Source organism: Urocitellus parryii, chromosome 1 (genome assembly GCF_045843805.1).
Source record: "Urocitellus parryii isolate mUroPar1 chromosome 1, mUroPar1.hap1, whole genome shotgun sequence".
Lineage (NCBI taxonomy): Eukaryota > Metazoa > Chordata > Mammalia > Rodentia > Sciuridae > Urocitellus > Urocitellus parryii.
In genome coordinates this window covers 275,052,607-275,072,234 of record NC_135531.1, presented here as the reverse complement: position 1 = coordinate 275,072,234, position 19,628 = coordinate 275,052,607, and the positions used below count along the sequence as shown (strand labels likewise).

Below are 19,628 nucleotides of genomic sequence, written 5' to 3'. Positions count from 1 at the left end.
TACTGTATCTGGTATTAGAAGGAAATAAGGTTGTCTTGTTTTAAAAGTGTCACAGTCCCAGATAGCTTCTATCTGGGCAGGTAACATAGACCAGTGTTTTGTTAAATCAGTTCTCTTCATAAAAAGTGTAGAAAGTGGAGAGTAACAATTGTGTTTCTGAATCAAGGGGGAGTGTCAGTTGTCTTCATGAGTTAGAAAGGAGCATACAGAAGAGGGTTGGGGTTTTAGAGTGCTTTTTTTTTTTTTTTTTTTATCAGGGAGATGATTGGTAAGGAGCTTCATTTTTGTTTCCCAAATTGGTAATTATTTTTTAAAAATATTTTTTAGTTGTAGTTAGACACAATACCTTTATTTTATTTATTTACCTTTATGTGGGGCTGAGGATTGAACCCTAGCCCAAGTGATTATTAAGTGATGTTTTCTTGGAAAAATGGTTATTAAGAGAAACTAGCATTTAAAGAATGCAAGCCCATTTTTTTATTCCCCATACAAGATCTGATGTGTTAGAATTTTTGAACAGTTTAGGTTTACATTGACCAATTTAGCAAGTTTTAAAGAACTGCAGTGTTGTTTAGGATAGGGTCATAGGTAAATAATGCCCCTGCCTTCCTCTCTAAAAAAGGAGGAGGAGGGAAGAGGTAAAACTGTGGCACATTCCAGGTGCCTTACATGTATGAATTTCTTTAATCCTCACAACAACCCTGTGAGAATTAGGTATTGTTGGTGTCTCACTTTACAGGTAGAAAATGGAAGGCAGATAGGTTAAAGCTAGAACTTAAGCCCAGTTGAAAAGTATAAAATTGCATAGTACAAATTCTGAACTCCAGAAATTGACTTATTGTATTAACCAACTTTCAGCCAGAGCGTGAGAAATGGCCACATTCTGAAATATCCTATCCTGTTATTTTATAAAGTATACAGATGAGGCTGGGCATGGTGGTGCATGCCTGTAATCCCAGCAGCTTGGGAGGTTGAAGTAGGAGAATCATGAGTTCAAAGCCAGCCTCACCAAAAGTGAGGCGCTAAGCAACTCAGTGATACCCTGTCTCTAAATACAAAAGAGGGCTGAGAATGTGGTTCAGTGGTCGAGTGCCCTTGAGTCAATCTCTGGTACCCCCATCCCTGCCCAAAGTATGTAGATGAGGCAAATTGTTTTGGCTCAGATTCTCCCTGGTAGTTAAATTCTCAAAAGTTAACATGGAAAAGGTGCTAAAACTTAGCTTTCAATTTAATATATGAGGTCTAGATAACAGTAAATTTCTTGTAAACATCCTGGATGTATTTGTATATTGTGGATTCCTATCCTATGCACTTTGTTTTTATTGCATGCCTACATAATAAATAGATATGAGGGAAGAGACTTAGATTGGAATAATAGTGACTGGAGGTGTGGGGACAGTCTTGACTTTCTAGTGGGTGACTATAAACTAATACCTCCTTTAATTTTTTAAAAAAAATTGTTGAAAAAAAATGTGAATGAAAAAGCCTCTGTTTGGGAGTCCTCAAGTAATGGATAAAAGCTTAACATGGGTCTTGTTTTGGTGGGAAAGTAAAAGTGCACATAACCCTCAACAACTACATTTCCTCTTAATCTTAAGTAACGTGCTACTTCCCTTTTCAATTCCTTCTCAATTATCTGGCATCCTAATGGCTTTCCTAAACAATTTTCATTTCCTTCCTTCCTTTCTCTTCCTCCACTTCCTCTACTGGGGACTGGGATTTGAACCTGTGGCCTTGTGCATGCCAAGGAAGTATTCTACCACTAAGCTATATTCCCACCCCAAGTTTCCTCTTTAAAAAAGTAATATAGTAGTCAGAACTTCCTAGCCTTTTGCAGTTTGAATAAGTGATTTTCTGCACCATAATCGCTTATGCACAGAGGCACTTCTACTCTGGAAAGCCATTTGCCTTTTACTTCTCTATAGAATGTCTTTTATTTTCAGACAGAATGTGCTTTCTTGCACATTGGTCTTTGATTCTTGATCTGATTAACAGTATTTTATGTAGAGACCTTTTAAAAAAGTGAGTAATAGTCTGTTTTTATTTTCAGAGTATGATTCAACTTTTCTTAGGATTTTCTTGGAAGCTTCTTTCTTCATCACAGCATTACTGTATGAATACAATTGGTTATGCTTGGAGGCCAAAAGTAGTTGAAGGAAGCATCTTCAAGGTGTTCTTTAGAGTTGAGCTTTGCTGTGTGTGTGTGTCTGTGTGTGTGTGTGTGTGTGCGCGCGCAAAGTTAATTACCATTATTAAATAGTACATTCTCTATATTTACAATTTCCCAACTGTATTATTCATTATGTGCTATCTATTTGGTTTATCAAGATTAGCTTAGAATTTACAAAAAGTTTATCTGGGTTTTTCTGGTTCACTCTTCAGATCAACCATTACTCAACTGTAACAGACTCTGTGAAATTTGATTTGTATATGCTTAAAGCAAGCAACAGTATCTCTATGTAGAGGATCCTCCAGCAATCTTGTTTCCTAATCCAAAAAAGGTTGGATTCTGTGGTGCTTAACAAACTTTTTTATGATCTCAGATTACAGTGACTTGGTCATGTGTAGAGTATGTCCAAAAATAAATGAGTAAATAGTTTTAAGAGATGGAGGAAAAAACTCATCATCTGTATTGGATTATATTTTAACAGTGAACTCTTGTGTTTGACACCTTTTTTTTTTTTCTTCCTACCCTGAAGACCAAAGAGAGTCTACAATATGCATTAGAAACCCTTACTATGAATGGCTGCTCAGTTGAAGATCTAGGATTGGATTTCACACTACCAGGGTTTCCCAACATCGAACTGAAGAAAGGAGGGAAGGATATACCAGTCACTATCTACAATTTAGAGGAGTATCTAAGAGTGCGTAATCATGTGTCTTTTGGGGAACAGGTCAGCTGTGGGGATTAGGACTTTGCCTCTTGTACTCCCATGAAGGGACCTCATTCAGTGAAGCCAGTTCATTTGGCTTCTGCCTACATGGACTGTCGCTTAAGCGAAACCTTCCCTGTTCCCAGACCATTCATGAAGGCCACTTTTTCAGGTCTTAGCTTCTGTTTGCTGTTTAGAGAACATACCAGACATCTCTTTATGTCTTATAACCTAAATTACCTAACCTCAAGCTTGGATATAATGCAGTTATACCACATTCCCTTGAAGAAAAAAAATCCATAATAAGGAGCTGTCACTTATGTTCTCATTACTGTGTTTCTGCCTTTCCTTCAAAGCAACTAGATTGACAAAAAATGCCTCCAAAACATACATGTGTATGTTCGTGTGCACACATACACACACACTTCTCTGTTTGGTAAGACTATCAGATTATTAACTTGTGGGCCTTGTCTATTATTTGCTAAATTGAGGAAAAGTAATTTTATATCAAAGTTAAGTTTATATTACCGGTGTTAAAAGAATTTGTTTTGATTTTATCCTGACACTGGGTGGAAATAGCACTTGTTTCAAGCCAGAATATATACACCTAGGCCTCACTTTTATATACCATCTTGGCTGTGGACATCTAGCTTATTCATCAAGTTCAAAGAAAGAGAAAACATAGATTAAATAATATCCAAGCTCCCGTTACCCATCAATTTTATAATCTCTAACTAATTTTAACAGGTAGTAGGACTATTTCTTGTACTAACTGTGAAAGAAATTACTAGCAAATAAATAATGTGTAATAATGCTTGTATTTTTCTATCAGCAAAACACTAATGTTTTCATTTCTATCTGAATATGTTCTCTTTCTGTAGCCAGTGGGTTAGCCAGGGCTGTTGATAGCTAGATTTGCTTTTTCTTACCCTTAATTTTTATGTACCTGCATGCCCAGGTTCTGCCTATTTCTGAGAGGAAGCATACACTGCAAAAAGGTTGGGTCTCCATAACTTAACTACATTTAAAACTAAGCATTCCACTTTGAAAATCCTTAATAGTTGCTAATTTTGAATCTTGAAGTGTTGTCTTTAATTCTTGATAGAAAATTCTTACTAACTTCTTATCTGGTAAGGTTATGTAAGTATACTGTAGGGTTTTACATAAATGAATTTTTAAAACACATTACATGTAAATGCATTGTCCCACCCCCACCCCTACCAACACATACCCCATTTTCAAAGCCTGAAGTTGACCTGACCTTTTCCTCATGCAGTTTTCTGAGATGTAGTTTCAAGACTGAACAGCATGGTTTTGTTGTTGTTGTTTGTTTTTAAAAATGATCCATAAAGGCAGTTTACTTTATATTGCCACATATTAAATAGTAGAAAGATATAAAATTTTGTTTTTAAAATACTTTTCTGTTTGCAGCTGGTAATATTCTGGGCACTAAATGAAGGCGTTTCTAGACAATTTGATTCGTTCAGAGATGGATTTGAATCAGTTTTCCCACTCAGTCATCTTCAGTACTTCTATCCAGAGGAAGTGAGTAGCTTATGTCTAAAGAAGTGTCCATTTCTTGTTTTGTACCTATAATTATCTTAGTAGAATGTTTATATGCTATCTAATTAAAGACCCTGTTGTTCAAAAAAGGGGGAAAAATGGGGTTTGGGAGCAGGGTCTAGAATTTGGGGAAAGACAAAAATATCAAATAGGTGTCCCCTCTAGGAGAGGGGAGTGGGTCCTGATGCAATAGGGTAGGCATAATGTCTCTGTCAGTAGTCATCCTTGATGCTCTTGGTAGAGAATGGGACTTGGGGTGTATGAGGCATACTCTGCAGGTTAGGCTACAGGGACATTCTCACAATGAAGTGACACTGGGGAGATTTTACCTTTTAACTAAAATTTCTGGACTAGATGAAACATTGTTTCATTATCCAAATTAATCCTTGTGCTGGGATGTGGCTCAGTAGTAGAGTGCTTGCCTAGCATGCATGAGGCTCTGGGTTCAATCCCCAAAACACTTAGACCTCTAGCCACACACACACTGTCTGTCTGTCTGTCTCTATCTCCCCCACCTTCTCCCTTCCTCCCTCCCCTGCCCCCACTCCAGTTAATCCTTGAAGTACAATAAGACTCTCAAAAACTACTTAATTGGTAGTGAGATGTCATAGAAAGGCCTAATTGTATTAGGTTTAACAGTTTAGAAACCTTGTTGTTTGCTTGTTTATTTAAGAGTTTTAGAGTGCACATTTATTTACTGACTGACTCTGGAAATCTTGGAGTGACTTAGTATTTTAGTCTCAATTATTTTTATGTCCTCTTTGATTTGCTGCTTATTTAAGTAAGGCATGTTCTTGGCACTTAAAGGGACTGTGTGTCACCTGGAATTGAAAGCAGCAAGTATGGTTTCTGGAACTGGGGCCTGGTTCTTATGCATCATTTAGCTGCATAACCTTAATCCAAGTTATTGTATCTGATATGACTGTTTCATCTCTAAAATTAGGATAATCCCTATCTTATATAGAATTGGAATAAACTACAATTTATAGGATAATGAAAATTGAACAGATACATAATATACTTGACAGTGAGTAACATAAAATAGGTATTAAACTTCATTTTCCTTGAACTGAATTTTCTCAAACTTGCAGTCTTCCACAAATGGGCAGTTAACCAGAGGAAAAGTGTCTTAGTTTGAAATTAATGTTCCATTTCATAAGGACATAAAAATACTTCTAATTTTTATTTTTGGTCCCCAAATAAACATCCATGTGGCAAAGATGTGCCTCTTTATAAAATATAAAACCCTGCCTGTTTGCTGTGTCCCACTTTAGCTTTCTTGTCTACTTTTCTCTAGCTCAGTTTTGGATCTCTTGACTTCTGTTACTCTGTTCTGTTACTGTATTTCTGAAAATCAGAATTTACTGGGAAAAAAAAAATCCCCCTGGTTGGAAGCAGATTATCAATTTGCAGCCTCTAAAGTAATGATACAGGATAGGAAAAGTAGAATTCAGGGTATCAAACCCTTCTCTAGAATCTAGTCCCTGCAGATGCACAGGATACCTATTAATGTGCAACCGAAGAGGAAAGGAAATATCTGAATGTGATAGAAGAGCATAGCCTATGAAGAGATCCTAAAGCAGAAGGTTTCAGTACTGAACATGATACTCCTACTTGATGTATAGACTTTTATTTTCACTCAGGTGTACAGATTTCTTCTTTAATCATTCTCTATCCTTACTTAAACTCAAAGCTGGATCAGCTCCTATGTGGCAGTAAAGCAGACACTTGGGATGCAAAGACCTTGATGGAGTGCTGCAGGCCTGACCACGGTTATACACATGACAGGTGAGCACTGAGTCTGCTAGCTTTTCATCTGATAGCCACAAATTTGGAAGGTGTGTGTGTGTGTGTGTGTGTGTGTGTGTGTGTGTGTGTGTGTGTATACAAAAGTTTACAGCTACAGTCATTCCTTGTAGATTTCAGCTAAAACAGCCAAACTAACAAATTTGATTTCATAGTGAATTGTAATGAGAATACACATTGCAACCATATTGGAATTATCTGGGGTTGCAGATTGGGTAAATTTTAAAACTGTATTTTATCATAAAGAAATAATTTTGGTATATTTCTTTTTGTAGTCGGGCTGTGAAGTTCTTATTTGAGATTCTCAGTAGTTTTGATAATGAGCAGCAGAGGTTGTTTCTCCAGTTTGTGACTGGAAGCCCACGATTGCCTGTTGGAGGTGAGTATGATATGATGTTGATACTTAGCTATTACTCTACCTGTGGTTGTACATGTGTGTGAACTTCAGTACCAGCATAGACGATTCTTAACTCTTCCAATATCATAATGTTGTAAGTTTTCAGTTTGTTTCTAGAAGTACATTAAGACACCACTAGCAGAAATATTCATAGAGATTGTCTTGAAGTAGCATTACATGTGATTCTATTTCAGTAAAATTCTATGGTAGTTGTACATCATAAATTTTAGTTGACTTAGATGAGAGTAGTGGATTGTTAAAATAATTAAGTTGTATTAGTACTCTGTTTTTAAAAAATCAGAAAATGAAACTGTTAGGCAACGATTTTAAAGTGATACATAAATAAAGCAGGTTCTGAATACGTATTGAAAGTAGTTGGCAGGCAAGAAAGAATGCCTTATGCGTGTAGTAATACCATAGAGCACAGCAGTATAATGTTTTCTGAGAGTAACAGCATTGGAGGGGGAAAAAAACAACTCACCAAATTCCTTGGTCTGTCTGCTTTTTCTCTTACTCAGGATTCCGGAGTCTGAACCCACCTTTGACAATTGTCCGGAAAACATTTGAATCAACAGAAAACCCAGATGACTTCTTACCCTCTGTAATGACTTGTGTGAACTATCTTAAGTTGCCGGACTATTCAAGCATTGAGATAATGCGTGACAAACTGTTGATAGCAGCAAGAGAAGGGCAGCAGTCATTCCATCTCTCCTGATCACAACAAGAAGTCAGTGTCTGCCTGTTACAGCAAAAGAAAAAAAAATCATGATTTCTTTTCTAACTGTATCACCTGAGTCAAGGAAACATGTTACGCCTTCTTGTTGTAGGAAAAACGGCTTGCAGATTATAAAGAGACGCTTGGTTGATATTCATTAATGGCCCCATGGACTTAAAAGTGATCAGGCCCTAAAGCGTTGTTGTGATGAGGTTTCTTTAGCAAGTTCTTGTTTAAATTATCATTTATTTGATGAGTGAAGTTTTTAACTTGCTTTGCTGTGTGAAATTTAAAAAAGGGATGTTTTTCCAGGCTGGAACAATAAATGTCGCTGTGCAGTTTAATTCTGGGCTGTGTGTATCCATCTAGCTAAGTCTGCAGTTTTGTTTCTTCCAGAGACAAATCTTTTACATTAAGTGCAGAAATTAAAGTTCACATGTATTCAACTATAGTTGAGTAGACCAGCTCTCTGTGCTTCTTAATTCCCTATAATTTCCTCTCCAACACATTATTCTCTGTGCATTTCACACAGGGTTTTGTTGTTGTTGTTTTTAATACAACACTCACAGTTACATTTCCTGAGCTGTGAGCTTTTGTTGTCCCATGTTCTCTCAAATTAAAATATAATTTAAGATTCATTATGTTGAAATAATAGTCTATAATTCAGCCTTTGTAACTAGGTAGACTTTTCTTATAGCTTAGTTTTAATAGAGTTGTAGGGTATTTCTGGCTTTTTACCAGTCAACACACTAGGACTGTTTACATGGCAATTCTAGCAGCAACAGCCTCTGGGATGGAGAAGAGGAAGGTTCATTCATTTCTTTTGTGTTGGCCAAAAATTCTACAGCTTGGGCTGGCCAGTATTTATTCTATGACCAGAGCATTTTAAATTAAAGTTTTAAACAAGCAGTTTTCATTCCCTCTTAGAGTAAAAATATTTTATCCCTTGTTATTATTTTAATTTCTTTTCTCAGTCGTCTTTCTTTCTTTTACTCTTCTTCCCCTTCTCCCAGTGCTAACTTGGGACAAACAGTTCAGCCTTTGCCTCCACACAGATAAACACACCTGTAAGCGATACTGTCCATTTGTTTTATGTGCTGACTTCTCAAATCTGCAATAATCCATCAGGTTAATGTTTTTACCTGAAAATAAATAAAGTTTGCTTCACCTTTTTGTTTATAGTTCTGTGCTGTATGCATAGTGTTCAACTGTACAGATGTATGTATACCAATGCAAGTAAATCACGTCTCCATGGTTTGGGTCATGGTTGATTTTACTAGTAAACAATTTATAATAGTAACTTAAAGATCATAAAGTGTGGAAAGAAAATAGAAGATTCCTTCCTTCTAAGGTTAAAAATTAAGTCTGTTACATAAATTAGAATTTTCCATACTTCATCTCTTTGAAAATGATAGAGAAGCCATTTTTTTAACTGAACTTTGAGAAATCAAGTTTACCAACTCTTCCAAAGTCTTGATTTACACAGAAGCTGCTTTCCCAATCCCACCACCCAAGAAGAAACTTAATGTCTTATTTAGGATATTTCATTCTTTTACACGTACATAGCCTTGTATGAAAAATCCTCTCCTGAGAGTTAACTTGGACAGTAATCCCACTAAATGGGGAGAAGGGGACAGAAGAATTGGGGGCTGGGGAGGCTCCTGTCCTTGAAGAGGCTGATGAATGCATAGCTTTGTCCTGAAATTGGAGTTGGCTTTCTGCAGTTTCACCACTGATAGCATAGGAGCGGAGCAGCTTAGTTGGGTGAAATTAATGACTGCCTTTGTTATCAGTTCCGATATCTTTTCACAAACAATACAGATTTTTCTCATTTTTAAAAGACGTGTATATAGACAAAGTAATGTTTCATATTAAAACATCTAGATTTTGCATTTTACCCATGGTGTAGTCCTGGTAGATTTGACCTCATTGATTCCAGCATCTAAGGAGGACATAAGTGCTTTTGACTTCGACTCTGGAGTCGGAATGTTTGAGTGTCAGTAGTTACCTGTTTAAGTTTTCAGTCTTATTTCTTCTTCCGCGCGTGGGACGTTTGATTTATTTGGGTCAGGAAAACTCTTCCCAATTTAAAGCGCTGTTTCTTGGCAGAGGTCTTAATGCCTCAAAAGGAAAAAACATATACTTCATTTGCTGTTTCTCCAGCAAATAGGAGTTAATTTGCTCAACAGTCCTCAATAAGCACCAATTCTAGTATGCTTTAAACACATAGACACTTGGGTAGTGATTTTTCCTTTAATTCTTGCTGAAATGAAGTCAACCAGATGTTGTTTAGAGCTGTCACAAAATCAATATTGTCATGTAGTTGCTCATCTGATCTGCTTTGTAAGAACATGTTACCTGTTGTACTTAGGTGGTTAAATATCACCTATGCGCCCCCAAGTGAACTGTAAGTTCTGGTGTCTGATGGGCTGCAGGCTCAGATGCGTTCTAGATGTCTTAGCCACACCACTCGTATTAGGATTGCAGATTTCTCCTCAAATGCTTGGGCTCTGGTTCTCCATATTTGTAATCAGAGAAATTTCTTCTACGAGAAAGTAGTATGCTAAAAGTTCCTCTTTTCTGGGTTTGCCTGTTAACTCTTGAGTTGGATACCCCATGGAAAGGAGTGGTATGCTGATTGGGACACTCTTTTCCTGTTCTGGAGTGACTTCCCTAAGGCATCTTGCAGAAGGCCCAAAAGCTAGGGGACAGAGCACCAGTTTCTGCTTCCAGGAATTGCATCCAACTTGATTTTCCACAAGAAGTGTTATCCCGTACAAATTATGAGTTTGAGGTTTCCCTCTAGTTCATCATGGGTTGAGGCTGTCCCCCTCAATTCCTGTTAGTATGAGCTCAGGAAGTGGGAAATGCCATGGCTAATCCAAGAAAAAAATGTGGTAAAATACTGTGCTCAGTCACAAGCCAAATCCCTTTTGGGTCATTCTGGATGCCATTCAGTCCCCATTAGCAGAAATTATCACCCTTTACTTTACCAATTTTAGGCTTTATTGGGGGAGGGGCATTTTGTTTCCTCTGTTGTAATGAGAACATTGTTTGGAAATGTCATATTCTGTATAATTCTCTGAGAAATGGTTTTGTATGAGTCGGGTTTGACACTGCAGTAGTTGGCACACACAGTACCTTAAGGAGAACCTAGTGACAAATCTCTGAAAATTCTTTATTACCTCAAAAAAAAAAATCTAGATAAAATAGTACTTATATGGAAAGAAAAAAGAATTGGCCGTTTTCCAAGAAATTGAAGTTAACGATACTTAAGAAAAAGTTCATAACTCTTGAAGACTTATTCCGCATAAAGGAGGCATTCTTTAATAATGGAAGAGGTGGTTTTATTTTTACTACAAGCCTACTCATTACCAAACCTATTACCAATTGCTGATCTGTGTAAAGTGGTTTTTTTTTTCTTTTATCTAAAATAGTGATTTATATGAACTGTTGGAATAATGGAACCTCAAACTACAAATGTGTATGTAAAATTGCATAAATGCACTGACTTCCTTCTCCCTGACTATATTTTTAATAAACAGCATTATCCTACATGGTCAGTTTTATTAAATTATGCACAACTAGAGGGTTCTTTGGAGGAGTGGTGTTTATATGGCTGGTTTGGGGGAAGGTTATTTTGCTAAGTAATGTAGCAATCTTCTCTTTTTTGGAGGCAGAGAGTGGAGAACAGTACAGAAGACATTTAGAGAGATGGCCCTGTTACTTGTGAAGAGACGTTTGAACTTGCAGAAGGTGCTCCTATGAACTGGTGAAATGGTGCCTTTGGGATTGGAAAATATGTGAAAATGTGCAATCAACTCGGTTGGAAAAACATGAAGTCACTGTTCACAACTGGTTCTCTACCCTTGGCAAATGTCTAGATCAGCCTGTTGCTGGAACAGAAAGAATTGATTTAGGAAGTGAAAGAGAGATGGGTTTTTTAAAGAGTAATAACTGATTTTGTTTTTTGGTGTGGAGGGGTTTAGGCTTTTTGCTATCGAGAAATGAAAACAAAAACTGTGTGTACACACATGCACACAAACACACATTGTCTTGATATAACTGCCTAAGGAAAAAACACATTTTTCCTTTGATGAATCTCATGGTTGGTGAAAGGACTTAAGTCACAAGTGAAAGGTGCTGCTAACTCCATGCCTTCCATGAGATGGAAAAAGATGGCAAGTTCATGACCAACTTGCTGTCTGTTACCACTTCTGTAGGGACTGGTTAACTGCACTTGGTTGGTGTAATTGAACTGATGTCGGCATGTTAATGGATTATATGGATGAAGTTTTACATCATAGCAGTTGTTGGGTACACAGCGTCCCTTTTGAGACCAAGGCATTGAAAGTCCACCACACATTTGGAGGAGAATGGAATGTGTGGCCACTGCATTACAACTCTCATAACATATGCTTACTGAAGCCACATGTTCCTGGCATTTGTCTCAGCCAGGTGTGAGACCTCAAGTTATTCAGTTTGCCACATCAATTCCCCTCCCATTTGAGATGTGCTGGGGTCACAGCTGATGCTTCATAGGAGTATTGCTGTCCTTATGTAAGAATCTGCAGGGGAACCCCAAAATGCATATTTAGTCCTCAAAAATTTGCTTGAGACTTTGGCACTCGAGTCTCTCAAGTGCCCTCTGTGGCTTTGAGGCAGGCACATGTGTTAGATGAGTGCACTCTCACTGGGAGCTGAGGTTTTAGTAATAGATTTTATCCTCTGAGGCTAAAAAAGATGTCAAAATATTCATTGGAGACATCATGTTTGGAATTTACATTATTAAAATTATACTGAGGAATGTCAGGACAGAAGACTCAAGTCCAGCTTGAAAAAGGACAAGTTACTGTTAATGAGCAGCTGCTACTTCCTGAAATGTTTGTAAAGTTGGTAGTTATACAAGGAAATCCCAATGGGCTCAGTCTGCTATTTCCTTTTTTTCCCCCCTTTGCAGTGCTAGGACTATATGGATGAAGTTTTACATCATGGCAGTTGCTCCAGGGCCTGGAGCATGCTAGGCACTTGCTCTTCTATGCTCTCAGCTCCTGCTATTCCTTTCTTAATAAGGGAATTTGGGCCTTTGTTAAAACTTACTCATCCAGTCAGTCCTCTTCTATTCCCGTTGCCTGGCATGCATGAGCCCCAGGTTGATCCCCAATACCCAAAAGCAAAACAAAGCAAACAGAATCCAGAAAACAGATTATACAACTCTTGGAATCTAGGAGTCCCTGGAGGTGTGATACCTCGCACAGCTGTGTAAAGGGCTTTCTGAAAATACCTTGGTAGAGCCTGGAGGCCTGACAGAGCCCTGGCTCACTTTCCAGCCAGGAATGTGACTCCTAATTTGCTGGGCCTTATTGTCAGCATTTGTCAAACCACTTCAGTGATCACGGGGGTCATGCTTTAATGTCCTTGGAGTCTCAGATGTTGATGCTTTGAAATGTCTTCCGTATTTCTCAAGGCACAGGCACTTTGGTTGTCACAATTCCAGGTGGAGGGTTGAGCAAAGCATCTGACATCTATGCTTCCAGTCATCATGAAAACCTTAAATGTCCTCTAGTACCTCCAGGTATCCCAGATGGAAGCGCTATATTCCCCTGGTTGAGAAAGAGTGATCACATGTGGCAGCTTTGGGAGCTTTCTACTGTCACATGCAGCCAATTATTGTAGTTAGTAACTGATAAGCAGGTGCAAGAGGAATGCAAAAGTTACCTTTAGTCAGAGAAAGCCACAGTTCTTCCCTACCACTTCCTTCTATAGGAAGGTGTCCTCTGACCTCTGACCTCCAGCTTAAGGGAGAGCTTCCACAGCTGTCCCATTTTTCTTAACTAAATCCACTAAGAAGAAAAGTTCAGTGGTTCTGATGATGTTAAATATTCAAGTCAGAGCTTTCGACTTTCTTTTCTCTTTACATACCGTTTAAAATTACGGTTATTATAATTATTCATAATAGGGGGAGTTATTATGACATTCATACATGCTTATAGCATAATTTACTCAATTGCATTTCCCACTATCTCCCCTTGTTGTCCTCTCCACTTTCCTCTTTGGTCTCTTTCCTCCTCTCTACCTGTTCTCCCTTCTGTTTTCTTAAGATCCCCCCCTCCCTTTTTTAAAATCTTTTCTTCTCTCTAGCTTGGAATCTGGCTTATTTCACTTAGCACGATTCCATCCATTTACCAACAAATGCCATAATTTCATTCTCCTTTATGGCTGAGTAGAACTCCATTGTGTATATAGCTTACACTGTATGTGTGTACCACATTTTCTTTATCCATTCATCTATTGACAGGCATGGGGGATGTTTCCCTCCCTAATTTGGCTATTGTGAATTGCACTGCTATAAATGTCGATGTAACTGTATCCCTATAGTATGCTGATTTTAGTCTTTGGGATAAATACCAAGGAGTGGGACAGCTGGGTTATATGGTGGTTCCATTCCTAGCCCTTTGAGGAATCTTCATACTGCTTTCCAGAGTTGTCGTACTAATTTGCAGTCCCATTAGCAATATAAAGTGTACCTTTTCCCTGCATCCTTGCCACCTTTTATTGTTATTTGTATTTTTGATGATTGCCATTTTAACAGGAATGAGATGAAATCACAGTGTAGTTTCGATTTGCATTTCCCTTACAGTTAAAGATGTTGAACATTTTTTTTGTATATTTGTTGGCCACTTGTATTTCTTCTTTTGAGAAATGACTGTTTAGGTCATTTACTCACTTATTGACTGGGTTATTTGGGGGTTTGGAGGTTTTTCTGAGTTCTTTATACATTCTGGGTATGAATCCCTTTTTTCTTTTCTGTTGACTTTCATGTCTTTTTTTCTTTCTTTTTTCCATGTTTCCCCATTCCCAATGCAGACCAGGCACAGGGCCTGGGCTGAGGAATGCATGGGGTCGGCTTCCTCTGCCTCTTCTTTCTATTTAGTCAGTGAAGAACAGAGCCTATGGTAAGCATCAGGAGGCCTGTTTTTAAGCCAATCCCCTGCCGTTTTTGTTACCATAGCTCTGCAGATAGTTTGAGATCAGGTATTGCAATGCCTCCAGCCTCATCTTCTTGCTCTGGGTTGCTTTGGGTATTCTGGGGTCTCATTCTTACATATGAGTTTTAGGACTGTTTTTCCTAGGTCTGTGAAGAGTGTCATTGGCATGTTGATGAAGGTTGCATTAAATCTGTAGATTATATACACAAAAAGTTTGAAGAGATGGGTCAAGAGAATTGCTTCTGTCCATACCTCCCCACAGCAGTCAAGTGGAGAGAGACCCACCAACCACATTTCTTCAGGAAATGAGAACAGGGGAGCATTTCAAAGACTAATACGATTTTTAACTTAATTTATGTATTAGCTTCTGGGGCTGCTCATTGATTATGAGTAGAGAACAGTATGATGCACTGAATGCAAATTACTACAAATCAGTATCGTGGGCCAAAATCCAGGCCTTAGCCAGGTCACACTCCCTCTGAAGTCTCTAAGAGAATCCATGTCTTGCTTTTCCCCTCTGTGGTGGCTTCCGCAGTTGTCTGCTAGAGACCTCATCCTTGCAGGGTCTGCTTCCTGGTCACCCTTCCCTTCTGCGAGTCTCTTTCAGGGACAGGTATGATTGGACTTAAGGTCCACCCAGATAATCAGGATAAGCTTCTCTTCCTAAGTTCCTTAGCTCTCACCTAAAGGTAAAGCCTGCTCCATTGCCATATAAATATTCTGAGGTTCTTGACATATCCTTAGGGAGCCACTATGGAACTTGAAAAAGCATAGTAAAGTTTTAGAGATGAGAAGCAGAAGCTGCTGATGCTATTTGCCAATGGTTCCTTGTTTCTCTTCCAAGAAGGTTTTCTTCCAAGAAAGTCTACCGTTTATAGGCTCCCATGTCTGCCAGCGGGTCTGTGTGGGCCTGAAGGTTAAATGACAAAAAGAAATGAGAGCAACATTTGAGTTTAAGCAACATGGCAACACTAAACAAGCAAAAGTTTGAGTAACTTTCAAATTGGGGCTGAGGGAGTCAAGCGTTCTAAGTCCCTCTTCTGTCCGCTATGAAGAGGTTCTCACCCCCCTCGCCCAGGGTTGTTGAAGATTAAGTGTTGAATGACATACCAGCTGAACTCTCTACCCATGTACCCTCACCTTTCTCCTCAAAGATAATTGCAGAATTCACTGGAATTCTTAATGGAAAAAGAAACCACCTGCATAGCAGATGAACAGGAGGGTCCCTCCTCCCAAAGGCCGCCCCTGTGTGACTCTCCGGATTCCCTTTTATGCAAAAATCTCTGGGTGTTGTTCACACATATTTTCAGCAAGTGACAAGCAGTGACAAGAGGTAGCTGAAGGCAGAAGCAGGCAGAAGTTTCAGCAGAGGGCATTGGGACCCCAGCAGTGATGGGAGCCTCCTCAGTCTGTGACCTTGAGCAGATTGCCTGGTCTCTCTGAACCTCTGTGTCAGAGGGTGAGGTGAGTGTAGGCATCACCTCAAAGGCCCCTTTGAGCCCAGCAATGCCCAGCAGGCATGTCAACTCCCTCACGAGCAAACATGCTGGCACCCCTGGTGCAGCCCGAGAGGTGGCCAGGATTCCCCTGACCTTCACTGTGTCACTGCCATGTGCAGTCCTCAGGGAGGCGTGAGGCCAAGAGTGGACTTCCTTGCCTGTCTTTGGTTCTCGGGAGTGTCCTCAGTCATGGAGGGTCCAGGGTCATATGGGGAAAGGGAGAGGGATGACACTGATTCAGACTCATCCCACAAAGAGGCCATCAGAGCTCCCCCAATACTCAAAGGGATAGGACCTAATGAGGCTTAATATCTCCATCCTGCTGCCTGGTCTCCACTCTTCCCAGCCCCTCAGCACTATCAAAAGTTCTTTGTCTCCATGGACACTTGGTATCCAGGTTGGGGAGAAAACAGAATTCCTGACTTCTAGATTCCTGAGTCCAATACTCATCATGGATATTAGTGTTATGATTTCGATTTGCAGTGCAAAACAAAGCAGAACAAACAGCATCTTTGTAGAGAGAAGGAGGTGCTGCTTTTATCTTGTTTTTTGAATCTCGAATCTTGTACTCCGGCAGCCAAGGCCTCGCTAGTTCAGAGCACAATATATATGATTGGCATAGGCAACAAAGAAGGAGAAAATGTAAGAATTATTTTACTCTCATAGCAAAAGGAGACAACAATTTGACCACTGCTGACAAGGGAGGATAAACAAGAAATAATAAAGATGAAATTGTGAGGGGGCCCCCCAGAAGCCACCTGGCACCGACAGGCCAGACTGCCTCCCTGGCAGGACAGGAGGCAATGTCTTGTTGGTGCTGTAGGATTTGCTGGCAGCAAATCCTCCACTGCCCAGTTCTTGGCTTCCCTTCGAAGCCACAGAGAAGCCTCCAGATATGTACGTCTTCACTGTGCCAGAGCAGAGAACAGGGGCTAAGCGTGGCCTTCACTCCAGGTTCCCCTGGGTGGATGAGCCTGAGTTTCTTGCTTCACTCACTTACTGGTGGCAGGTGAAAAGGACGGGGTCAGTGAAGACTGGCCTTTGACTCAGCCATCACACAGCGAACTGAACACAGCAGTGTTTTGTGGACTATCTGCTCTAAAACTTTCATTCTGTAATTTCTTACCTTGTTTCACAGGCTTCCAATCAATCTTCTCCCTACTTATAAAAGAAAAAAATAAAATGGAATAATTCTTTTTCTCTCTCCTGGGCGGGTGTTACAGCCCAGCACCATGATCTGCAAGGTCCACTCACTAGGAAGTTGTCATAGATATTACTGTGTAATGCTTAGCAGCCCAAAGTGACAACGTGTCTTACAGTTACTGGTGTCCTAGGCTAGAGGCCTGACTCTGGAGGCCCCAACAAACTAGGGCCACTCACAGCCCCCCCAAATAGCAAAGAAGGTGCTGGTGAAAAGCAGGAGAGGAAACTTGAATTGCTGGCCATACTGGAAAGGTAAAGTGAGATCCAGCACCCCAACCCTGTCTTCGGGGTACTGAGGGGAGCTGTGGGTTTGAACATAGAAGGAGCTGGGCAGGGGTGCGAGGAACACACAGTCACGCAGCTTGGTCACACTGGGGTCTGGCTGATAGTTCTCTCAGTTCTGGCTCAGCCAGGTGATTCTGACCTTATCACATAAGGGAGCAATTGTCACCTGCTACTGAGGATATTTGTCTTTCAGACTGTGATTCTGGAAAGGGACAATGACAGGAGACTTCTAGGCACCACTCGAGGGGACCAAATAGTCAGATGCTGCATATCTCGCCTGTCATGATGCTCTTTAAACGACTAACACGCGCAGGTACAGAGCTGGTCAGGGACCTGAAGACAAATGCAGATGTGCCACAGGAGGACCCACTTTCAAGCCCCCCACCACCACTGCTATCAGCAGGAGGCCTCAACTCCTGGTGGACTCCAGGCTGGGAACCTCAGTTCCTTGTGACCGGTGCCTTTTCTTTTTATTTGAGTCTCAACCTAAGAGCTATCTTCCCAAAGAATAAGCAAGGAGAGAGGCTGAGAGAGAGTGCCTCCCCAGGACAGAGGTCACAGTCCCCTTGTCTCTGAGGTGGCTATTCCCTCACTTCTGGTATATTCTGTTGGTCCCAGAGACCCATGCCCGTAGGTCACAGGAAGTGCCTACACAAGGATGACTCGGGTTCCAGAAGTGGGGACCTGAGGCATTCCTGGAGCCTGGCTACCACAAAAATACCAGCAGGAGCTGAAGGTCTTTGAAACTTGAACCCTGGAGTGGGAAGTTAGAAAAGCAATAGAGGGTTCTGCCTGTTTTCTTCCCCTTGGCCAACAGTCTTTGAGCCCTAGTTCTACTTGAAAGGGAAAAAAAAAAAACTTTAAATAACTCGTGTCACTTGCTCTGTCTTATCCCAAGAAGGGTATGCTGTGGTTTGACTAGGGCTGGCCCCTCAAGCTGATGCTGAAACCCAACTCCATGGAGGTGGTTTTGGGGTGGGGCCTTCAGAGGTGATGAGGTCACCAAGGATCAAAGCCTCTCACTTCCAAGGGCCTGCCTCATTAGTGCCACAGCCGGTTGTTAGAAAGCAAAGCGCCTCTTGTGCCTGTCTCTGGGTCTCTCTTGCCCTTCTGCTCTCCATCATAAGCTGGAGAATCAACCGGCCCTGCCAGAAGCCATGCTGATGCCACTGCATCTTGGACTTCCCAGCCTCCAGAAACATGAGCCCAAATGAACTCTGTCCTATAAAAATCACCTAGACTCAGGCAGACAAAGATTATTGATGTGGTGGTGGTGGTGGGGATGCCATGAATGTATCACTAGAGATAGCTTCAGTTGAAAAAAACAAATAGACTAGAAAAGAGCAGAGTATATTGTCTGTAGTATGGATAGGTATTATTTTGTGGAACTTTTATTCTGGTTACTAATCTGTGTGCACACACAGTCAGTCAGGGTATTCACTGTGATCTTAATTTTGGGTTGTGACAAAAGCTGCCTTTTGATCACACCTGAGTTTGTGCTAATTTTGTGACTTAGGGTGGGGCCCTAGATGGCTTCAGAAGGACGCAGGTCACTAGAAAGACCAAGTGATTAGAGGTGGGAACGCCCAGCCCACCTCCAGGAGGGAGGCATACCGGGGTGAAGCTCTGGGTGTCTTTAGCAGGCCGATTGGGGAGCTCCAAGGTGCCAGCCCCTCTAGCGCAGGAGCCCCCGGGAGGTCCCTCTGCATCCTCCCTCTGGCTGTTCCTGAGCTGCACCGTGTGAGTCCAGTGTTTCCCTCTGTTCTGTGAGGTGTTTTAGAAAATTACTGAGCCCAAGAAGGGGGTCATGGGAACCCCTGTGATTGACCACAGAGTGTGGGGAGGCCGTACCTGCAAGTGACATCTGAAGTAGGGGCCGTCCCGTGGGACTGGTGGATCCTGCTGCCACCTCCAGGTAGAGAGTGTGAGAAGGAAAGTGCTGGCTATGCAGCTGGAGTGTGCACGTGACCTAAGACGGACCAATCAGAGCTGAAGATGGGTCCACCTGTTAGAATCGCTGGGAAACAGAAACTTCCCCTGGACTCTGGCCTGTAGGACATGAATCTGCAGACATGAGCGCCAACTTGTCACCGCAGGAGAAGCACTAACCGGAAATAAAACCCGAGAGGTGAAAGTAGGACTGAGAAATAGAGAACGAACCCTCTGCCTGAGGCCTCCTTTGAGACTTTCCATTTGGAGGAACCTATAATTTCTGTTTCTTGTTTTACTCAATTAGTTTGAATTGGGTTTCTGGCCGGTAAAAGGATACATTGTAGGGTCTTTGCCTTCCACATGAGA

At 40.8% G+C, this 19,628-nt stretch overlaps 1 protein-coding gene and 1 non-coding gene across 20 annotated transcripts in view; one reads left to right on the top strand and one right to left on the bottom strand.

The window, feature by feature from the left end:
• Trip12 (thyroid hormone receptor interactor 12) overlaps positions 1–7,805 on the top strand; it is a 148,437-nt gene extending 140,632 nt beyond the window's left edge. For all 19 annotated transcript variants that reach the window (XM_026396213.2, XM_026396212.2, XM_026396232.2 and 16 more), the window contains 5 exons: positions 2,700–2,864; positions 4,305–4,418; positions 6,130–6,224; positions 6,518–6,621; positions 7,158–7,805. In XM_026396213.2, the coding sequence (XP_026251998.1) occupies positions 2,700–2,864; positions 4,305–4,418; positions 6,130–6,224; positions 6,518–6,621; positions 7,158–7,354 (675 nt within the window). In that variant the 3' untranslated portion in view covers positions 7,355–7,805. The remainder of the gene's footprint in view (positions 1–2,699; positions 2,865–4,304; positions 4,419–6,129; positions 6,225–6,517; positions 6,622–7,157) is intronic.
• A 6,391-nt stretch (positions 7,806–14,196) lies between these two features.
• LOC113188124 (small nucleolar RNA SNORA51) lies at positions 14,197–14,327 on the bottom strand. The gene has a single exon (XR_003301503.1). It is a non-coding gene; the product is annotated as a small nucleolar RNA SNORA51 (small nucleolar RNA).
• Between the last annotated feature and the right edge of the window lie 5,301 nt (positions 14,328–19,628).